Source organism: Sceloporus undulatus, chromosome 1, assembly GCF_019175285.1.
Source record: "Sceloporus undulatus isolate JIND9_A2432 ecotype Alabama chromosome 1, SceUnd_v1.1, whole genome shotgun sequence".
Lineage (NCBI taxonomy): Eukaryota > Metazoa > Chordata > Lepidosauria > Squamata > Phrynosomatidae > Sceloporus > Sceloporus undulatus.
This window is the reverse complement of record NC_056522.1, coordinates 364412929-364437022: the sequence shown is the minus strand read 5'-3', so window position 1 is coordinate 364437022 and position 24094 is coordinate 364412929. Positions and strand designations below refer to the sequence as shown.

At 38.8% G+C, this 24094-nt stretch overlaps 1 protein-coding gene across 4 annotated transcripts in view; it reads right to left on the bottom strand.

Annotated features, from left to right (window-relative positions):
• Positions 1 to 24094, bottom strand: part of TDRD9 (tudor domain containing 9) — a 154007-nt gene that overhangs the window by 74141 nt on the left and 55772 nt on the right. For all 4 annotated transcript variants that reach the window (XM_042447002.1, XM_042447003.1, XM_042447004.1 and 1 more), the window contains exons 5-8: positions 18957 to 19079; positions 11982 to 12062; positions 7880 to 8047; positions 3985 to 4088 (exon numbers count right to left, since the gene is read on the bottom strand). In XM_042447002.1, the coding sequence (XP_042302936.1) occupies positions 3985 to 4088; positions 7880 to 8047; positions 11982 to 12062; positions 18957 to 19079 (476 nt within the window). The remainder of the gene's footprint in view (positions 1 to 3984; positions 4089 to 7879; positions 8048 to 11981; positions 12063 to 18956; positions 19080 to 24094) is intronic.

Below are 24094 nucleotides of genomic sequence, written 5' to 3'. Positions count from 1 at the left end.
TATTATTATTATTATTATTATTATTATTATTATTATTATTATTATTATTATTCAATATAAATCATACACTTGGTAGTAGAGGGTTCAGGTTTTTTGTTGTTTTTAAAATGCCTCTTGGAAAGTAAAAAAAGACAATTACGTAGAAAAGGTATGTCTGTGGATAAGGACAACTTTTGAACAGGAGATGGTGCATAGCTTTAAAAAAGAAATGTGAAACCCTACAAGAAAGCCTGGCCTCAAATGCATATTTAACCACGAACCTTACTGAACCATCTTGAGCCACTCACTAATTCCAGCTGCCCTTTCCTCACAAAGTTATTAAGTTATTAAAGTAAATCCACACTAGATTCTTTGGAGGAAAGGTGGACTCTTTAAATGACACTGATGGTAAAAGAACACACAGTATCTATTTAAAACACTGCTTTATTATTTTAAAGAATGAAAATAAAGAAATCAATAAAACTTTAAGACTTTCAGGGGTGGATGAGAGACTATCAGATTATCTCGAGGTCAGTTTAGAAAAGAATCCTGTTTGAAATCCTAGAGAGCCACCCGTATGCCAGCCAATGGTTGACCATATTGAGATAGATCGATCAATGGTCTGACTCGATTTAAGGGAATGTCCTATGTTCCTATCTCTATGTGATTATCACAGTAAAATAGATTTTTAAGTCTGGGTTTAAGAGTAGCCATTTTATAGAGTATTTTGTTTGGATGACTTGTGAACTAGGTCAGCAATCCGGGCGGGGCGAGAGGGATGTCACTAACTAAGAAGCCACAGTACTCAGCTAGGAGAGGTCATACATTTTCATGGAACAATGTATTTGTGCTTGTTTTCTTATCCATTTATTTCATTACTGTTATTCTACAATATAGAAGACAACCCCTGAGATCTAGCAAAAACGTATTTCCTGAACATTAACTAACTAAAATTTTGGAGGGTTTTTTAAGAAAAAGAGAAAAACATACTTTAACAACACATCTTGTAATGTACATTTTTATTAACAAGGCAGTACTAAAATACTAACAAACGCTATTTCAAATTAGAAGCAGAACTCTTTTACTATTTAGTGTTTGCAATTTTGTATTCGCTGAACACAAAGCTTTAAAATGCTGCAGCACACAACAAACTAAATTGCTTTAATCTGTTACGCACTCTGAGCTAACACAGATATTAAATATCAAAGCCAAATATTATGAACAAGAAAATAAAAAGTACTAGGTTTTTCCGAAATACATTCAGTGCTTTCTGTGCATTTTTTCTTCAGACATTTCATTTTTTAAAAACAACAACATATGATTTCATTTATAAACCCTACACACATATATGATTTAGTACTACAGCTAACAAATCAAACCTTCATTTGACAGAGCCTGGGGAGTCACTCATACACAGCTATCTTTAATAATATTTTACATACCATAAATATATTTTAAAATGTGCAAAGCCAAAGCACAGATAAATTTGGATCCAGAATTCCAATATATTATGGGGTATTAAAAATACTCCATGTAAACAAGGATGCTTGTGGGTATAGAATCAAGGGTCCTCCACAATACTCAAACATCAAACGTCCAAAATAAAGCCAACACACATCAACATGAAGTGGAACATTTTTTTTGAGTTAGCAGACAGAACTCTCCTGGGGAGAGGCAGATAATAAGTAAATATTATCATCAAAATAATTAACTAATAAATAAATAAATAAATAAGCTGTAACCTATATAACGTCTGTATCATTAAAAAATACAGGTTGAGTCTTCTTTATCCAAAATGCTTAGGACCAGTGGTGCTTTGGATTTTGGATTTTTTCAGATTTTAAAATATATGCACAAACATAATGAGATATCTTGGAGAGGGGACCCATAAATCCATTAGCATTTTGTTCTTTAACCGGGAGCTTATAGGACACACAAGAACATACAGACACACCATGACTGTATGCAAGATTATATTGTAGCACCTTTGAGAGGTTGGTAGCATGAGCTTTCATAGACTTGAGTCTACTTCCTCAAGTGCAAAGGGTGGAGTGGAAAGTCCAGGGACAGTTCTGTATAAGCAAGCTGTGTGAGAGAATGTCCATAGCAATGAAAACTTTGTGGGTGTGGGTGACAAGTTCAGATGGTCGTTGGAGGACAAGGCAGGAGGAAGGATGATGCCTACAGCCAAAGTGAGTAGATAACCATATGAATGAGTACTGGGATGTAATGTGGAAACCAGAAAGGAGATGTGATAAACTGGCCAAGAATGCCCTCACGAGGCTGGGGCATTAACTAGTGCTATAATATGTTGTGTGCCAGGAAACCAAAGCTTCTGTTCAACTCATTATTGATGGACTGCAGTTTGTGCATACACTTCAATTCTGCTATTTCTCTTTCCAGTCTTCTTTGTAGTATATATATTTTTTGTTCAATGATCACTGTTCTAAAGTCCAAGATGGAATGCCCAGGAAGACTGAAGTGTTCTGCACAAAACCTGCCTATATAGGTCTGTCCCTGGACTTTCCACTTTACCACATGCATCTGAAGGAGACTCAAAAGCTCATCCTACTAACCTCTTTCAGTTAATATTAACGATGCTACAATATCCCTTTGCATACTGATTTTCCAGACTAACACAACTATGCCTTTGAATGCTATGGACCTTATCGCACCAACAAAAAAGCCAACTGCAGGTTTAGAATTCTTCTTCTGGATGTAGAGCCAGAAGTACAGAGAAAGATAAGAAATTAGAGAGAGTCTGCCCAGGTTATCCAGCTAGTCACTTAGGTAAAACAAAATAGAGGAAAGTGATGTAGTGAATTCAAGGAGAATTAACTTCTTTAAGAGGTGGGCAGTACCATATAAAGGTAGCTGAAAACCTGAGCACGAAAGTTTCCCAGAATCATCTTGTTTGAGAAGCGTGGTTCTCAAGTTGTAATTGGTTGGGAAATGGATAGTAAAATATCCATTTAAAAGATGCTAGGGTATTTAGCTCTTGGCAGCCACACTGAAGACACAGAAGATCCTGGTTAAATACAACCTTTAAAACAGGATAAGAACACTTATAAAATAAATTATGGGCAAGGTTTGATGTTCCAGATCTTCATTTTATGGTGGATTTAGTGGGATTAATCTATAGTAGTGATCATTTCTTGTCTGTTTCACAACGATGTACAGCCAAACTTCAGTTAACAAAGCCTCTGATAAAGAACCTCCTTTTTTTTTTTTACAGTTTTTTACACCCCCTTTTCCTTTTTGTCTTCCTCGAGCTGGACTTTTTTTCTTCAGAAGCATCAAAACTGGGATGATGGTAAACAAGGGCAGGCTTTCAGTCTTGGGTTGCAGGAGGCATAAACAAGGCAATGAAGCTTTGCTGGGAAACAGCAGAATTCTACTTTAGCTGATCCTCCTGTAACTGTGTGTGCCTGCCTACAAAAGGCAAAATGAATGGCATCTGCCTCCAGAATCCCGTACTGAGCATGTGTGAACAGTCAGCCAAACAAAGAGAAAACAACAGAGTAGATAAACTATCTAATCTGGACTCAAAATTTATAAGTCTGGACACCAAAATGCAGATCACAATTAAAATGCCAGCTGGTGAAGGAAAAAGTCATCCCTGGATTCTTTTAGAAGGCTTTAGGAGGGCATTAAAAGATTCAAAATGATTTTGTTTACCTATGCATAGCTTATCTAATTGTTTGCATGTTGTTGGTTCTAAATAAAGATTTGCTGAAACTTGTTGAACTGGTCTTCTTTTCTGGGGTGCAGGAATTTACTCTTATTCCTTCCCTGTTATTTCTGCATCTAGTACATTTTCTGCTTCAGAAGTAATGTCCAGGATCCCATCTACTTTGTCTACTGAGGTATACCTGTACCTTTTTCAACTTTTGATTTCTAAAATGCAAAGCATGAAATGCAAATGTGATATTATTATTATTATTGATTTCATATTATAAACTTATGTGTATGTCTACATAAAGATTAGGAAGAACAGTATCTTACCCACTTTCCTTCATTTCTAGCTTATCAAACCACTGGATCAGAGCGACTGCGACACTGTACATCTCTGGACGTATCTGTGGGTCCCCAACAATTTGACTAGAAATCTAAGGATGAAAAAAGAAGCAGGGAAATGTGTTAACATTACCCTTGTCGCTGGTGAGGGATAGCATGCAAAACTAGCATGGTACCTGCCTAAAAGGGTTTAAAATTTATGGTAAACAGACAAGGGACATGAGGGAAAAGATAAGGAATGAATAGGAAACAGTGATAGTGGATTAAGGAAGTTAATTGTGAAAAAGTAGATCAAGAAATGAGATGAAACAGAATAGTTCAGCACTAGATGTATTTAAAGAAAAAGGATCTTGGGTGTCAATTACTGAATTACTCACCTTTCTATCTATCCCATGCCAGAGCCAAGATGATCACTACTATAGATTAATCCCACTAAATCCACCATAAAATGAAGATCTGGAACATCAAACCTTGCCCATAATTTATTTTATAAACATACTTTAGTTCTTTATCCCATAAATTTTCACAACCATCTAACATTTATAATAAAACCTCATCCCATTCACACAACATCAACCACAGAGTAGCATGGCAAAAAGCTACAGGGATAGAAACATAGACAAAAATATTTGTAAGTAAAAACAAACATGTTTATACTTAAATCTTACATACAACAAAGTTTAATAATATGTAAGACTAAATATTATTGATAAACTCTACTTGTTTACATTGAGAACAAAATGCTATCAATAAACTTTACTAATTTTTATGTTGTTTCTGTTTCTTCGAGGAAACTGCTCCACCTTATTCAAGTTTGATTTTCCTACCTGAAACATTATCTATTGCCTCTCAACCATATGTAATTAAGACCCAATTTCCTAATTAATATATCCTTTCCACCCTATTAATTATTCCAGAATAACCTCCACTGGTTAGAAGTTCTATGGACTGAACAAAGTTTCTCAGCTATCTTTTACAGTGCAATTTCCATTTCTTGAAATCAACAATCTAAGTAGGATTAAGTGTGAGGCCCACTTCATACTTCCTTGAAGTTGTCTGGTCATGGAACTGATTAAGACAAAGCAAAGAAGTAGTCACTAAGTTGCCTCCGCTGAAAGATTCAGGCTTCCTGAGACAAGCTGTCTTCTGTTGCTGGTGATGACAAAAGCTTTTCTTGAGAATCTATGGTGTGATTATCATTTTCTTGCTACCTCTCACAGCTTCTGCCTTTGTTGATTTTAGCTACATTGTCATAGAATCCTAGAGTTGATAGAGCCCACAAGGGCCATCCCTGCACTACTAAGGACACTATCATATGAGCCCCATTCTTTCACCACAATTGTACTTGTTGAAAGAAACCAAATTACACCTGTTTGTGGACAGCAATTACCACACGTCTTATTTATTAAATGATTTATTTAAATTTATTAAACTATTTAGTAAATTGTTTTATTTATTAACTTTGAAGGGAGAGAAGGAGAGGCAGGCACAGCTCCATCACGCCTAGCCCCAGAGCCAAATGAAAGGTCCTCCCTTCATTTTAACTGCAATCACCCTGGATTTGGAGGGAGAGAAAAACTAGAAGTATCTGCTGGAGTTGATCCCCTTCCCCATTGCCATTCCCTTCTGCTTTTGTGTCATATCTTTTTAGAATGTAAACCTGAAGGCAAGGAAGTGTCAATTTAACAATCTGTAAACTGCTGTGAAAGCCTGCGTGGCTGAAGAACGGGGTATAAATATTCTAAATAAATAAATTTGAGATATAATTGGCAGTTAGTTTATATGCACAGAATGAGAAGGGGCGCCATCTTGATTATTGGCTAAAGCAGCAGAATCTCTTGGGCCAGTTCCACTATCTAATAAGTCATTCTCAGCCACAGAAGAACTTCAACAAGATAGAACAGCCTGAAATAAACCCATTTTAAAAATTAAACAATTTTGTAAGGAACATGAAAATTCTATGAATGATATTGACACAGACCCACAACGTCAGTCATTCCTGAAAGAGACTGGCTGGGTTTGGAAGAGGGAAGGGGGAAAGGGAGATTTGTAAATATGCTGCAGAGAGTGCCACGCTGCAACCCTGTTTCTTCATGATGTGTGATGTTTATGGCATTTGCACAGCACTTCAATGGATGTTGTTCTCAAATTATCACTGTTAGATTAATTCAGACAATATTTTTATTTCATAAGCATCATTTGCTGAGTTCCAGATCCTGGCTAGCTACTGCTACTTCTGCAGAGCATCATGTTCCAAGCCTCCATGGACATTTATGGAACAACAAAAAGCAGAAACTTGTCATTGAATCCAGCTTTCCTAACTGATAACATATCCATCTTTTGTCACATAGCTATTTCTTTAGAATGATAAAACCTTCACAATCAAGCTATAAAAACAAAGCTATGTGCCTTCCGCCACTCCCCAGAAATCTGCAAGAGAATGCTTTTTAAAAATTGCTCTGGAGTACTTATAAAGACAAAAACCAGAATTGCCTGTACCAGTGCACTTGTTCCCCTCTACTAAGTAAAGAAAAAGGCTTCAGCCAGGAAAAAGGAGTGCAGGGAGAAAGAGAAGACAGAAAACACAGTTGCAAGATATAAACAATAGTCCTGAGGATTAATGCCAAGTTATTTCAAAAGCCAAGAATCTAGAGCAGTCCTTTTTCCTATTCATGAGGATGCCAGAGTTGAAAGGTGTACCAAGCTAACCTATCGCAGAAGTGATCACGCACCACACAGATCTAGCCTGATAGAAAGAGACACTTCAGTCAACTTCCTGGTTCTTTTTTACTTCCCATCCATCAGCAAGAATCTTTTCACAAACATCAGATATTATATAATCTTCCTCCCCACTGCTGTCTGTTGGTGCTGACACATCAGTGACACATATATGAATGCTGACAGGACATTGTTATAAGAGGAAGCATACTTGTTCTTTTTTGTGTATCAGGACTCCAATGAGTGCAAGAGTCTATGGGTTCTCCTTTGATGGTCACTCTGGTTATTAAGAGATATATCTGCCTACAGCAAATAGCCAATTCATTTCCCCATTTCCTACAGTCCCCTTGCCGTTGTTCTCCAAAACAATTATGTTGAAAGCCATCAAATCTACTATTTTAGAAGGAGAGCGTTTGTTAAAATTAGACGCATTACAATGAGAGTATGGAATCTTAACTAGATTTTAAATCAAGAAGGTCTTCACATCACACTATACCCTCTTACAGATGGCATGAAGCTCTCACAGTATGCCTAAAGACCATGAATTCCTACTGTACAAAATAGCCACCTGTTTTTAGTAAGGATGGTAATCAGCCTGTATCCATCTATAGCCATTTATATAAGGCCAATGTAATTATTAGGCAGAAGAAGGCAACCACTTGCAATTATTAGACCAGATGGATGCCTAGGGTTGGGAAGTGCTGAAGACACTGCTGTGTAAGTATTGCCCTACCTACTCCTAAATTAGCTAGCTGGCAATTACCCTCAAGTGTGATATAAGGTCCCATTCCATCAGTAATACTAAAGATTCAACTGTTTTCTTACATGCATGAACAAATACTTTCAGAAGTTTTCTCCTTATTGGGCAAGGTTACAAGAGGTTTTTAGAAATTGATTTTTAATACCAGAATCAGGTAATATATATTGCTGGACTGCAACTGCCATCAAGACCAGCCAGCATGGCTAATGTTGTGGAATTTTGGCCTTTAAAATTCAGCATCTTTTGGAGGACTACATACTCTACACACCTGCATTACCCATTTACTAGAGGAATGAGACAAGGAACGGCTAGGAATTTTAAGCCAATCTCCTTATTTATGAAAATGTCTCAAATATTTAGCCACCCAATGAGAAATAGAACCTAAAAGCTTGTTGTTTTCCATACCCTGATATGACTGAGAACAGATTTCAGATCATCAAGGTAATATTCCTCAACAGCATGAGGCTCGCCTTCCACTTCAAACACATAGGCTGGATATAATGTGTTGCGAACTGGGATCGCAAAGTAGTCGGCAAACTCTTGGCAGTTGATTGTCGCAGACATCAGAATTACCTGTCAAAAGGAAGTTCAGAGAAACATCTTTAGGCGACACAGCTTCAATTAGCTCACTACACTTTGCCTACAAGAGACAAAGCCAAAGAGACACCATCTCCTCAAGAAATATCCATTGACTATCTCTTCATTTAGACCTTGTAAGAGCACATTTAGGAGCCTGAGGAAGGGAAAATTCATGCATTCAAGGTACAGAACAAGAACAAAAGGAGGCATACTGAAGAAGAAGCCAGCTTGTTTTCTGCTGCTCCAGAGACTAGGACACAAAGCTATGGATTCAAATTACAGGAAAAGAGATTCTACCTAAACATTAGGAAGAACATTATGATAGAAAGAGCTGTTTACTGATGGAGTCTCTTTGGAGGTTTTTAAACTGAGACTTGATGGCCATCTGTCAAGACAGCTTTGACTGTGTATTCCTGTATGGCAGGGGGTTGGACTGGATGGCCCTTGTGGACTGGATGGCCCTTTTTTAAAGTCTTAAAATCATAAAACAAGACAAACAGAACCCAACAAAACTCTCTACCTGCTCCTTTATCCATCTGAGCACAGCCAACATTCTGGCCATGATGAGAAGTGGCAAATTTGTGCCTATCATCTGTTCTTATCCCTGTCCTGCTCTTTCTCACTGCGTAATACAAGTTACTCCAAATGACACCTAGAGCTAAGATTTAAATTTGGAATTTCACAACACAAAAGCAAGCCAGACTAGATACTCTGATCAAAGGGCTATCTAGTCCAATATTCTGTTCCCACAGTAGCCAATTAGATAGTCAATCACTATCTGCATATATTCAAGCAGTGGTCAACCTCTGTGAGGCCAAAGGCTCTTTTTTTCATTTGGATAACTATTTGAAGACAGCAGTATTGCAGGAGCTGTGGCCTAGAGGATAAGCGCCTGCAGTATGGAATTTAAAAGAAGAAGGAAAAATGGGAAAGAATAGATACAAATTGGGTGGAAGGAGTTCTGAAAGGGCAAGTGTGTTTATTTGAACATAAACATATTTTATCATATGGTATTAGGAAATTAAAAACCATCCAATCCCATCAGGAATTGTTATTTGAAAAGGTTAATTCATTTTAATGCATGGAATGTTAACTAATCAATTAAACTTCTTTTCAACTCAAATTAATTCTTTACAGAATGAATTAAATGCATTATAGAGTGATTTAAATCCATTATGGAATAAGGGTTAATTGTGAATCAACTTGAGACACCATTAGCTTTAAATTAGATTTACTGTGGTAGAACAGCACAGTCAGCAGCAAGTGTGTCAGAAGCAATAGTAATAGCAATAGAAAATTAAATTAAATTAACAGCAAAGCAGCAAATTAAAGGCTTCGGATTACAAGGAATTGAGGAAATGTGAAACATTTGCAACACCAAGGCATCTGTTTGACTGGAAACTGACAAGCTAACCGACAAGTCAATTGCTCTGTATTACAAAGTTTACAAGTGCCCATTTTGCAGTAGACAACTGGCTAGCTAATACAAGCATTCTGTGTTATATTTAATAGTTTGCCACAGAATGTCAGTGCCAAACTGCACAGACAATTTTTGGCAGGAGGGTTTCTAGGTGCCAATTCCCATGATTGTTTAAATCAGATCGTGTCGAATCACAATTCGGTTTAAACCACTATGGTTCCCACTTGGGAATCGATTTGGAATCGATTCCTGGGGGGGCATAGTTTTCCCCCATTTAACCTGCATTTTCCCACTCCTTTTTGGGCTGAATCGATTTATTTGACAACATATATCTGACAGGTCATAATTTACCCACCTTGATTTACACAAAAAGGAGCAAGTGAGGAAGGGGAAAGCAACCCATCCTCCACTATTGCCATCTAATCTCATTGGGCTCTACTTGTTTTGAGTAGGTTTTCCCCAAACATACTAGAATACCAAAAAATACTGTTTTAATGGGGTAAAGCACAAGGTGGGGAGGAGGATTCATTCCCATGCTCCTGTGAATTAGATAGATACACAGGCGCACATCATCATACAGGTACTTGTAAATGAAGAAACATGCTTACAATGTGCATGTAAGCACATGCCCACAAGCAGGCATGTGCATGCATACACACACATATATAACATTGGATCCTAAGCTTCTGTGAAACAAGGCAAAACACTAGGAACTGTGTTTTATATACATTAAAAACTTGTTATCAATATTCACGCTTTCCCATTAAAAACATCTGAAAAACAAATGCAGAAAATATTTGGTTTTCCATATAAATTATTTTTATTAATTGTGATAAATTGTAGTTTCAAGGTTTATTATGTTATATGGATCATGGTTTTGACATATTGTAACTGCTATTTTTATGTTTTTTCTATCAGGTATTATGTTATGTTAAATATTGTTTTGATGAGGACCTGTGCTGAGGGGTTGGGGAAAGAAATTTCTATGAACCTTGTTTGACTTGTAACGTTCTTATGTTTTCCTATTGACTGCCACTGTATTGATATTGCTTATTGTTATTGTCTGCTTTATATGGCTGGGGGGCTGGGAAGGGATTAGTTTGTTTTTATTGTATTTTTATTGTACTTCCACTGTTGTTAGCCGCCCGGATTCCTCATTGATTGGGAGGGATACAAATAAATTATTATTTATTCATTCATTCATTCATTTATTTATAATCCATATTTTAATAAGAGCACAAAATGTTTATTCAGTGTGAAAATCAAGAACACATCCAGCTTGGGGCAGAATGCAGCTCTAAAAATCATGTAAAATTATGACTGTCCTTTGCTTATAAATATGACATGACATGAAATTGGTCAAGAACTTGCTTTGACATAACATACACTAGCTTCGTGTGATCAGTCTGATGCAAATGGAGAATCCAGGTGCATTAAAATCATCCTCAACAAAACATCTAAGGTTCACATATGTATTAACTTACCTCCTGGAGGTACTTTTTATGCATACCAAGGCCTGAGGGTGCTAAAAACCAATGGACACTTCCTCTACCCAGCATCTTATTTTTCTTACTTCTTCACTAAGAGTACACTCAAGCAATTTTACACAGCATACTAAACAATCACGTCTTTCATGTGTTTTTTTTAATCTTAGCAACAAAACTATTAATATCACAGTTATCACTGCCACCATTTTAAGGACAGATGGCCAGGTTTTAAAGGACCATGACTTCTTCAGGGACACCACTGAAAGTCTGTAGCTACACCTCAGGCACAATATAAATATCAGGGGAAACAGCATGTACCACAGTGATAGCATTCCAGCTGGAACATCCTCCTCTGATGCACCAAGAATCACTTTAGGACAATGCCAGCTGCGTCTCCTGGCTTTGAATAGTCTGGTTTCAGCTGTGATGTCCTTTTCTGCAGAGGAATGAGTGACAGTTGGAAGCAGATGGCTTTGGCAAAAGGAATGAGAAGGGAAGCAGTGAGTGAGCCAGTAAGCGGCTGAGTAATCTTTAAAGTCAATTATTTTTTAAGACAATCAGATCTCTCAGGATAAGATTATTCAGCTTCCTGCTCACATAGTAGTGCTGGATTCAGACCTTGTTTTTGCGGGGGAGAGTTTAATTCAGGATCGAGGAATGAGCAACATAAATCTAGAATACTTTCTACGTGGCTGTCCAAGGATTAGAACTGGTTTCTAATTTTATTCCATGCCCTGTTTGGCACATACTTGGCAAATAAGCATCCATTTACTGCATGTATTCTTTCTGTGTCCAGTTTCTCAAATCCTTTAACTGTTATCACTGGTTTCTGCCAGCTCACTCCCTAGTTCTATATGACTGCCATTTTGAGATCCTGCAAGATTCTCAATACCATATGCAACACAAAACTTCTGAAAGCCATCACAGCTGCTAATGTCAAGTTCTGGTGATTATTCTTTTAACCCTTAATTATGGTAGCCCAATCTCATATTTTCATGGAAGTATGCTAGTTTAAATTTACCTTCACAAATCGTGAATTAGTGCGCAGTAGTTTACGGATGACTAGCAGTAAGAAATCCATTTCTTCAGTACGTTCATGTACCTAAAAAAAGAATGAAGAGATGATGGGACTTAGCACAAAATGAGTTTGATTTGATTAATATATTGAATTCTGAGGTTAATATTCCTGATTTCTTAAGTTCTTCCATACAAAATCCTTGATACATACTCTTTGGGGGCTAACCATGTTGCCACATCAACATTAAAAGATTCAAAACAGAGTATTGAAACAGAATTAGAAAGCACCTTGCAAATACTTATTATAACCTACCTATGCTTAGAAACAGCATGGTGTAATAGTTTGAGGGTGATTATTAATCTGGAGACCAGGATTTTAGTCCCTGCTCAGCCACAGAAACCCACTGGGTGACCTTGGGCAAGTCACACTCTCTCAGCCTCAGAGAAAGGTAAAAGCAAACTCCCTCTAAACAAAATCTTGGCTAGAAAACCCTGTGATAGGGTTGTCTTAAGCTCACTATAAATCAGAAACTATTTGAAGGCACAAAGCAAACACATTGCTAAACAACAGGGCAAACCAAATACTCTATCATGGTTAGCTCTGAAAAATGAAAGGTGGATTCAGAGACTGGGGCAGTCTTCTGATTCTTCTCAATCACCAACTCTGGGCGAAGAGCTCAAAGAATGACCATAAAGAATGAAATTGGTGGAAGTAATCAGGCCTAGTGTCACATGGTTAATCAATCCACACAAGAAAGAAAGCAAATGGAATAAAAAGCTGGAGAAATCCACAGTTTAACTCTGTGTTTTGTGTGTTCAGAAGCTAAGAGATAATATTTCTTGAAGCAAAAATATTCAAACCAATAAAATAAAAAGAAGAAAAAGTAAAAATAATAGGGAAGGGGCAAAAGTTGAAACAGACTCTGTGTTTAATGAGGTGCTTATCAGTAGATTCCACATTTAGAAAGTTTGCTTTTGCTTTGCATCGACCAAGTTGCATTGACTCAGTTCATCGCCTCTTAATGGTTAGGAGCCCTGGTGGCGCAGTGGTTAAATGCCTGTACTGCAGCCACTCCCTCAAAACCACAAGGTTGCGAGTTCAATACCAGCAAAAGGGCTCAAGCTTGACTCAGGCTTGCATCCTTCCAAGGTCGCTAAAATGAGTACTCAGATTGTTGGGGGCAATTAGCTTACAGTTGTAAACCGCTTAGAGACTGTTAGTTCAGTATGAAGCAGCATATAAATGAAACTGTTAAGAAAGGCTAATAGCTCAGTGGAAGGGCATCTGCTTGATATGTAGAGGGTCCCAAGTTCAAGTCTTGGCATCCTCATGTGGGGCAGAATCTCTGCAGGGGTTTTGACAGGCCATGTGTCAACGAAATTCTGAAGAGCCACATGTTCCCTACCTTTGGAGTAGAAACTATTAGATTAGACAGGGCAATGATTTGACCTGGTGCAGATACCACATTCGAACGTTCTACAGTTTGTTGTGTTCGAAATCATTATTATGACAATAAGCAATTGGGAATAGACTTTCTTCCTGGATATTTCTAGTTCATATCATTGTGTGTCTCTTATTAGTTTGTATCACTTTCATTTACTGCCACAAGATGTGGTGATGGCCATCAGCTCTAATGGCTTTAAAACAGGATGGGACCTTCAATATCAGAAGCAGTATGCTTCCGTGTATCATTTGTTCACCAATATGAGTTAGAGAGATGCACTCAGGTCCTGCTGGTGGACTTCCCATAGATGTGATTCACCACAATGCCAACAGAATATTTGACTGCATTGGAATTTGGCCTCATCAGCATAACTCTAATTCTATCAAACAATTTGTTGGAGAGTGGGGAGGGACAGAGTTTGGGGGAAGAAGGATGACAAGAAATAAACTAGGTCCAATAAAACTGATAGCAAGAGGGATGGGAAGAGAAGCCAGCACCACAGACTATGAAACATTAGAGTTGGTGTACTGATGCAGACATCTGAAAATGTGTTGGCACACAATGGGTGGGAATATTTCCATAATGGGTGCAGTAGGCTAAAAGTACCATTATCAACAACTGTGGGGGCAGAAACAGAGTTATCATTCAGATCTGAATGATTATGAATTGGTGTTAGGTCCCCTAATGAACCAAAAAAACACAATGTCTGTCACACTCAGGGTTCTCAATCATACATTGTCACAGAAAAATCCTTATGAGCTCCTTTGCTGTCTGTTGTCAAATTCTTGAGTACCATGCTCTGACCCTGGCAAGTACTCACAAGAAAAAAAGTCTCTAATCTAATCCAACTCTTTTGGAATGAGAATTGAATGGTAAACAAATGCATAAACATTCGAGAACCATGATGGAGGACTGGAAATAATGAATGTATCTTACCTAGTGGACTGTTCTGAACACAAAAATACAAAGTTGCCAATAATAAAGGATTCAGACAAGAGCAAAAGAAACAAGCAGATATGTTTGTATGTATATATAGTGTACTGTACAGGGAATGAAATGATACAGCAGTCCATGGCCTGTTACAGACTGCCAAAATAAAGCTGCTTCGGGTCTCTTTGGAGGTATGCTATTTAAATGATGCATGCACCCTAAGAATCTGGAAGCTGCTCCAAAGCTGCACTCCAGTGCTTAGGAATGGAGTGAGGCTTTGGCGCGACCTCCGGACACTTAGGACCCATGCATCATTTAAATAGCATACCTTCAAAGAGACCCGAAGCAGCTTTATTTTGGCAGTCTGTAACAGGCCCATGTTTAACCAGTGGAAATGTTTTTAAGACGATGACTAAAACAGTATTTTTTTCAAACAAGACCAACAGGAGCTCCCTTGCAAAAGGCTAATGTTGAACCCAGAGTATATTTAGATTAAAGTGAGTATTTACACAGTATCAACAGAGAACTTGGTATTTTCCAAAAGGGAGAAAATATTGTTCTTGATTGAACTACTGATAACAAAGGAAAGATAAAGGCAGCAAAGACATTACAATAAATGTGCAATGAAGCCACATGGATTTCAGTAATTCAAGTAACAGAACCAGTGTGGTGCAGTGGTTTGAGCACTGGACTATGATTGCAGAGACTAGGGCTCAAATCCGTGCTCAGCGCACTGGGTGACCTTGGGCATGACACACTCTCTCAGGCTCAAAGGAAGGCAAAGACTTCTGAACAAATTTTACCAAGAAAACCCCATAATAGGTTTGTCCTAGGGTTGCCGTAAGTCAGAAATGACTTGAAGGAAAACAACAACAAAATTCAAGTAATAATACAGGAACATTTATATTCATCACAACAGACAGCTTGCCACAGGGTAATTTTTGAAAGTAAGGCACACCCAAAACACTTTGCACAATCCATACACAATCTGTACTGACCAGTGATCGTCCAGATCCCAGACCAAAATGGGTCATATCCTAAGGTTCCACTCCACTAGTTATAATACATCTTGTAAATACAAAAATCCTGGTTTTATTCTTGTGCATATTTCAAATCCTAAACTTTGTTTCTGCATGTACAAAAAGGACTTTGCAAACTACTGAAACTTCACACGGCTATGTTGCTGGCAGTAATTGCTAGTAGTTGAGCAACTGCTAGTAGAACAAGCACAAATCTCACAATTTCTCCACTAGCATACTACAAGATATAACCTTGCAATTACACAAGATTACTGTTGGTGTACAATTGTACTGCCACAATGTCCCTACTGTTTCAAGATCTGGTCTATTATTACTTCTTCACCCTCAGTGAAAATGACAGGAACAACCTACATATAGCTTAAGAAAGAAGGCAGTGTTTCCACAACTGTAAGTCATGGTATATCATTGACAATTATACACTTTGTTTTTAAATCTTGTTATCAAATCTCTCTGTATAGTAAGAAATAAAATGGGTGGAAAAATCAATCTTCATTAAAATAAGCATGGTGGAAAATATCTTAAGCAATTATATCTCTACCAACACATGGTAATTTTCTTTTTCTTCCCTCTCCCCCTCCAGAGTTGTGATTATGACTAATGCACCCTGAAATCCAAAATATGTAATCTCCATCTCAAAAATCATGCAGCTTTAAATTCATCAGGGGGTTGTGTTCTGCAAATACATTGCATAAAAATATGCCCAGGAATGCACTTGGATTTTCATACCACAAGAGAGGAAAAGATCTCTAACCAGAATGTCCAAAGAACATAGAAGAAGAATGCTACATTAGACCAACATCCAAGGGTGATGAGCACTGTCCAAAGTAATTTCCAGCTTCTCTAGGCTGGGAGGTGTTTGGGTTCCCAATAGTTGATTGGCAATGAGAATCAAATTAAGATGACTTCACCATTGTGTTCCTAAAGTGTCCAAACAGATGCATATGGGAATCTTACAAGCAGAAAACAAACACAATAGCACAGTCACCTATGTGCTCCAGCAGCTAGTACAGAGGTACCTTCTTACCCTTACTGGAGGTAATAAATAACAATGACAACTGATAGCCATTGCTAGTCTTATTCTCCATCAAAAATATTAAGCCTGGAAAAGGAGATCTAGTTCCAAAACACATTGCAGGAAAAATCCAGTTTGAGACCGCTCTAACTGCCCTGGCTCAGTGGTATTAAATCCTGCGAACTGTAGTTTGTTGTGGCACCAGAGCTCTGAAGAGTCTAGGTATCTCACAAAACTAGTTGCCAGAATTCCCTAGCATTGAGCCAGGACAGTTAAAATGGTGTCAAACTGATTATTTCTGCAGTATGTTTTGGTACCTAATTGCACTGGTGGCGGGTAGCAGCAGCATTGCTTAAAGTAGCACCAGGGGGCAAAATCTACCCACTACTTATTGTTCTATTTTATTTTAGTGTGATTGCTGTTAACTGCCCTTGAGTTAACTTCGACCCATGGCCACCCTGTGAATGAGACATCTCCAAGATTCCCTGTCCTCCACTGCTTGCTTAGTTCCTGCAAACTCATACCTGTGATCTCCCTAATAGAGTCCATCCATCTAGCATGCAGCCTTCCTCTCTTTCTACTTCCCTCCATCTTTCCCAACATTATTTTTTTCCAATGAGTCGTACCTTCTCATGATGGGTCCAAAGTACAACAGCCTCAATTTTGTCATCTTGGCTTTCAAGGAGAATTCTGGCTTGATCTGCTCTATGACCCATTTGTTTTTCTTTTTGGCTGTTCGTGGAATCCTCAGCACTCTTCTCCTCCACATCTCAAATGAATTGATTTTCTTCCTATCTTCTTTCTTAACTGTCCAGCTCTCACATCCATACATAGTAACAGGGAAAACAATGGCTTGTATGATTCTAACTGTTGTACTCGGCTTTATCTCTACATTTTAAGGATCTTTTCTAGATCTTTCATAGCTGCCCTCACCATTATTAATCTTCCCCTGATTTTCTGGCTGCAGTCCCCATTTCTATCAATGTTTGATCCCAGATATGAAAACTCTTTTACTACTTCCATTAGTTGAATTTGTGTAGATTCTCCGTGGTCATTATTTTTGCTTTCTTTATGTTCAATAGTAGGCCTGCCTTTGCACTTTCTTTCTTCATCTTCCTTAGTAGTTGTTCCAGATCTTTGGGGTTTTCTGATAGTATTATGCTGTCGTTTGATTGTCTGATTGTTGATATTCCTTCCTCCTATTTTCACTCCTCCTCCTTCTGTGTCCAAGCCTGCTTTCCTTACAATATGTTCTGCATATAAGATGAACAGGTAAGGTGATAAGATGCAGCCTTGCCTGACTCATTTCCCAACTGGGAACTATTCTGTTTCTCTGTGTTCTGTTCTGTCAGTAGCCTCTTTTACTGAGTAGATTTCTCATCAGGACTATCAGATGTGTTGGCACTCCCATGTCTTTGAGGGCATTCCATAGCATTTCATGGTCTTTGCAGTCAAAGGCTTTGCTATAATCTATAAAACACATGCTGATTTTCTTTTGGAATTTCTTGGTGCGCTCCATTAGCCATTGTATATTTGCAGTGTGGTCTCTAGTGCCTCTTCCTTTCCTGAATCCTGTTTGTACCTCTGAGATTCCTTTCTCGATGTATGGCTGGAGTCTAGGTTGCAGAATTTTTAGCATGATTTTGCTTGCGTGGGAGATTAGTGCTATGGTCCTATATAGTTGCTGCAATCTTTTGTGTCTCCTTTTTTTGTGGATGGGGATGTAAACAGAGCTTAGTGTGATAGCCATGTTTAAATACTTGAAAGAATATAATATTAAAGATGGATTAGGCTTGTTTTCTACTGCTCCAGAGACTAGGTCATGCAGCGATGGATACAAACTACAGGCAAAGAGATTTCATCTAAACATTAGGAAGAATTTCCTCACTAAAAGAACAGCTCAACAGTTTAATATGCTGTAAATCTTCTTCTTTGGCATTTTTAAACAGAAGCTGGATGGCCACCTATTGGGAATACTTTGATTGTGTATTCCTGCTGGCAGAGAGTTGGTCTTGGACTAAACAGCCCTTATGGTCTCTTCCAACTTATGATTCTATGGTACCAGGAAGAATGGAGGAAATTCACTGGCTACTAACACTCAAGGGTCCAGTACTGTTTGGAGTGCATGAGAGAGAAAGAGAGAGATCATACCCCTCCCCCCGGGACTTCGGGTGTCCATATTGGTCCTAGGAAAATGACTGGAAAGGAATATGGCTCATGCGCATTTAAAAGCAGTAGGCATGTTATTCCTAAGGCTTTCAATATTTGAACATGTGTTACATTTGTCAGAAACAAACACAGTAACTTAAACGTTGGAGTAAAATGACACTTCTTAAAAGTAGCCTATTAGTATAAAAGTAGTATTTCTATATATGTCTAATCAGAAGTAAAATCTTCTTCAGTTCAAAACAGAGCTTGGGAAAGTTGCCTATTTTATTACAACTTGCAGAATCCTCCAACCTAAATGAGCATTGGCCACACTGGTTGGAGACTTCAGAAAGCTGCAATCCCAAAAGTACTTGCTCCCAGTTTTATCTCATCCTCAGACTTACCTCATCTATGAAGAGGTGGGTGAACTCTGAAAGGCTTTTGGCCCCAACAACTTTTTGAAGGAGAACACCAGTTGTCACATAAAGCAATCTTGTATCCTTTGATGCAACTTTTTCTAATCCAATCTACAAACATAATTAAACAAGTCATGTTTCCGTTCAAACTTATTTAGAAGAAATTATGAAAACGGTAAATTGTTTGTTCACACAGACACTATTACAGGAGGCATTGCTCATTCAAATATTTCACCGGTCCTGGAAAAAAAGAAGATGCTTTGAAACAGAAATGTGTTCCAAAGAGGGCAGAATGTCACATGAAATTATGGTCCTCTCTGAAGACTTCTAAAATTAACCTAGAAACAGTGGCCATTAATATCACAGAAAAGCAATAACATCAGTATACTATTTATATGTATAATGTTTTTATTACTTAGGCATGTTGCTCTATATCAAAGATATTCTGTTGAACTGCAACATCCATTGTCAATAAGATATCAGACCACAACTTCCATGATTTGTCATCATTGGCTATGCTGGCAAGGGCTGATAGGAGTTGCAATCCAACTAATTCTGAATGCCAAAAGTTGCCCATTCCTGCTAACATGTACTAACATTTTATTTATTTATATATTTGTTGTATTTCTATCCCACCTTCTCCCAAGGCGGCTCACAATAAAAAATAACATTCCTGAAAAGGGCCTTCTTAGTGGCTGCTCCAAGGCTCTGGTACTTTCTCCCCAGTGAGATAAGAGTATCTCCCCCCCCCAAGTTGTCTTTTTCCTAAAGGTAAGGACCTTTTTGTTCACGGCTTCACACCTGACCTCACTTCCTGCAGAAAAGGACTAACTGAGTGAGTGCTTTATCTTCTTTTAATGTTTTTAAAACTGTCTTTCAATGTTCGTATTGTTGTTTCAACTGACTTTGTTCTACTTAGGTACAGGCCACATTTTCTAATTCTTAGAAGAAAGGCTAGACATAAAACAACAACAGTGATGATGATAACGACGATGACAATGAGCCAGTGCAGTTATGCATAAGGTCTGAGATGAACATAGGAGAGTTGGGGAAAGGAAAGAGCCTGACAAGAGTTCTCCCATTGCTTCCATATCTATCAGAGGTGGTTGGTCTCCAGGAATAGGTGAAACTGCACCCAGAGCCCTTCATTAATATTGTCCAATACAGAGAAAATTACACTATAAGGAGGCACTCAATGATTCCTTGCACAGTATCTTCCTACCTAAACTTGCATAATCACCAACTATGGGGCGAAGCACACCTTTCCCTCCCCACCACAGCTTTATGGAGCTCCTGCGGTGTCTAAACACTACGCCACATGTGGGCAGCCCAGCAACTTCTGGGCACCTTTAGAGCAGGGTAAGTGTATGCGTCATGCATGTGCCCTGCCCCCAAGCTGGCGTTTTGAGCCTGTCTGTTTCAGCTTTATGTCAGAGTAAGCCACCAAGAGGGCTTTAGTCTCTAGATTACCGCACTACACTCTTATAACACTGCTATTCCATTTTAACTGCTCTAGCTGCCTCCTGTTGCATTCTGGGTTTCGCAGTTTAAGAAGGGGCATTTAGAATTCTCAGCCAGAGAGCTCTTATGCTTCGTTGAACTACAAACCCCAGAATACAACAAGAGACACCTGAATGTATTGAACACAAAGCTGGATTAGACTCTGCAGAAGGAGGCATGAAAATTGGAGAAAGAAACATCCCCAATTAAAGATAATCAGATGATACCATAGTACCAGCAAAAAATAGCAAAGACTTGGGACAACTATTGAAGAAAGTACAGAAAGCCAAAGACAGAGTTATAACTGAATATTAACAAAAATAATAACTACAGATGACTTACATAACTTCAAAGCAGACGAAGAAGACAGTGAGAAAGTCAAAGATTTCCTATACAATCATTAATCAAAATAGGGACTGCAGTCAAGAAATCAAACACTAGCACTTGAAAGGGCAGCTATGAAGGAACTAGCCACAGTAAGTGTAAAGATATATCACTGAATCTCAAAGTCAGGACTATCCATGCCATTGTAGTTTCAGTTTCTATGTACGGTTGTGAAAGCCTGACAGTGAAGAAAGCTCATAGGAAGAGAATCAATTCATTTGAAATGTGATGCTGGAGAAAAACTCTATGGATAATGTGGACTGCTAAAAAGACAAATAAATGGATCATGGAGGAAATCAAGCTTGAACTCTCCCTTGAAGTTAAAATGACTAAGCTGAAACTCAGCATGCAAAGGAATCTTGTAGCACCTTTGAAACTAACTGAAAGAAAAAAGTTGGTAGCATGAGTGTTTGTAGACTTCAGTCTAACGCAGCATGTATCTGACAAGTAGTCTGAAGTTTGCAAAAGCTCATGCTACCTGCTTCTTTCTTTCAGCTAATCTCAAAGGTGCTACAAGATCCTTTTGTATTCTGATTTTCCAGACTAACACAGCTATGTCTTTTAAGCCGAGACTGTCATACTGGTTACTTTGGACATATCATGAGAAAACATGGCTCACTAGAAAAAAGACAAAGATGCTTGGTAAGGTGGAAGGTAGTAGGAACAGAGGAAGACCTCATAGAGAGGAAGCCACAGCCCTGAGTTTACAAGACCTTAGCACAGCTGTTGAGGACAAAGTGACTTGGGCATCTCCCAATCATAGGGACATCAAGTTGGCTTGTTGTCATTAACAACAACCAGTCTTATAATTAATTTTAATAGCTTTAACTTTAAAAATGGGTCAATTACCTTTTAACTAATGTGTTATATTTATACGAGGCGCTTGGTAGGAAGCTGAAAGGAATGGATGTACAGGTTGTCATCTCGTCTCTTCTGCCAGTTGAAGGGCATGGTCCAGGAAGGGAGAGGAAAATCGCGGATGTGAACAACTGGCTTCGCAGATGGTGCCGCCGAGAAGGATTTGGATTCTTCGATCATGGGCTGCGGTTCCATGAGGAGGGACTTCTTGCAACAGACAGGTTGCATCTCACGCCAGTTGGAAGAAATGTTTTTGCCAACAGTCTCAAGAACTTGATCAGGAGAGCTTTAAACTGAGTTCTGAGGGGAAGGGAGGCAATATTAAGGAAGGCGAAGGGGATGGCGAAAATAGTCAAACTGACATAGAGGAGACAAGGCAAACAGTGCAAGGACCCAACAGTGGGAGGCAAAAAAACTTGCACAGGCAGCAAGTAAAAGGGAACCATGGTCTGCGATGTCTCTACACGAATGCACAGAGCATGGGAAATAAGCAAGATGAACTCGAACTCCTAGTACAACAAAGCAAATATGATATAATAGGCATCACTGAAACCTGGTGGGATGAGTCTCATGATTGGAATGTGGAAATAGAGGGGTATAACCTTATTAAGAGAAATAGGCCAAACAAGAAAGGAGGAGGAATAGCATTATATGTCAGAGATATTTACACCAGTGAAGAGATCCAGGACATCAATCATGGAAGCCAGGTGGAGAGCATCTGGGTAAAAATTAAAGGGGAGGGAAACAACAAGGATGTTACGGTGGGAGTCTACTACAGACCCCCAAGTCAGACGGAGGAATTGGATGATATCTTTCTAGAACAGATGACCACACAGTCAGAAAAGAGAGATGTAGTAGTGATGGGCGATTTCAACTATCCTGATATTTGCTGGAAGTCAAACTCAGCAAAATCCTCAAGGCCTAGCAAATTCCTCACTTGCCTGGAAGACAATTTCATGGTCCAAAAGGTGGAAGAGGCAACAAGGGGGTCAGCTATTTTAGATCTGATCCTAACCAACAAGGATGACTTGGTTAATGGGGTGCAAGTGGTGGGATCATTAGGTGGAAGTGACCATGTTCTCCTGGAGTTTGTTATACAGAGGAAAGGAGAAGCCAGGCATAGTCAGACACGCATCCTAGACTTTAGGAGAGCGGATTTCAGTAAACTTAGAGAAGTATTGAGGGCGATTCCATGGTCAGAAATACTAAAAGATAAAGGAGTTCAGGACGGATGGGAGTTTCTCAAAAGAGAGATACTGAAGGCACAATTTCAAACAGTCCCAGTGAGAAAGAAAAATCGGAGGTGTCTCAAGAAACCAGGATGGATGACTAAGGAACTTTCAACCGAGCTAAGTTTGAAACGGAAGATGTACAGTGGTACCCCGGGTTACGAAATTAATTCGTTCCGCGGTTAATTTCGTAACCCGAAATACCTTCGTAAGCCGAATTCCCATAGGCGCTAATGGAAAAATAGCTCTCTGACTCGAACTCCTAGTACAACAAAGCAAATATGATATAAAGGCACACTGAAACCTGGTGGGATGAGTCCATGATGGAATGTGGAAATAGAGGGGTATAACCTTATTAAAGAAATAGGCCAAATAAGAAAGGAGGAGGAATAGCACTATATGTCAGAGATATTTACACCAGTGAAGAGATCCTGGACATCAATCATGGAAGCCAGTGGAGAGCATCTGGATAAGATCAAAGGGGAGGGAAACAACAAGGATGTTACGGTGGGAGTCTACTACAGACCCCCAAGTCAGACGGAGGATTGGATGATACTTTCTAGAACAGATGACCACACAGTCAAAAAGAGAGATGTAGTAGTGATGGGCGATTTCAACTATCCTGATATTTCTGGAAGTCAAACTCAGCAAAATCCTCAAGGCCTAGCAATTCCTCACTTGCCTGGAAGACAATTTCATGGTCCAAAAGGTGGAAGAGGCAACAAGGGGGTCAGCTATTTTAGATCTGATCCTAACCAACAAGGATGACTTGGTTAATGGGTTGCAGTGGTGGGATCATTAGGTGGAAGTGACCATGTTCTCCTGGAGTTTGTATACAGGGAAAGGAGAGCCAGGCATAGTCAGACACGCATCCTAGACTTTAGGAGAGCGGATTTCAGTAAACTTAGAGAAGTATTGAGGGCGATCCATGGTCAAAAATACTAAAAGATAAAAGGAGTTCAGGAGGATGGGAGTTTCTCAAAAGGAGATATGAAGGCACAATTCAAACAGTCCAGTGAGAAAGAAAATCGAGGTTCTCAAGAAACCAGGATGGATGACTAAGGAACTTTCAACCGAGCTAAGTTTGAAACGGAAATGTATAAGAATGGAAAAGGGGGAAATCACAAAAAGGAATTCAAAAAATAGCAGCATGGG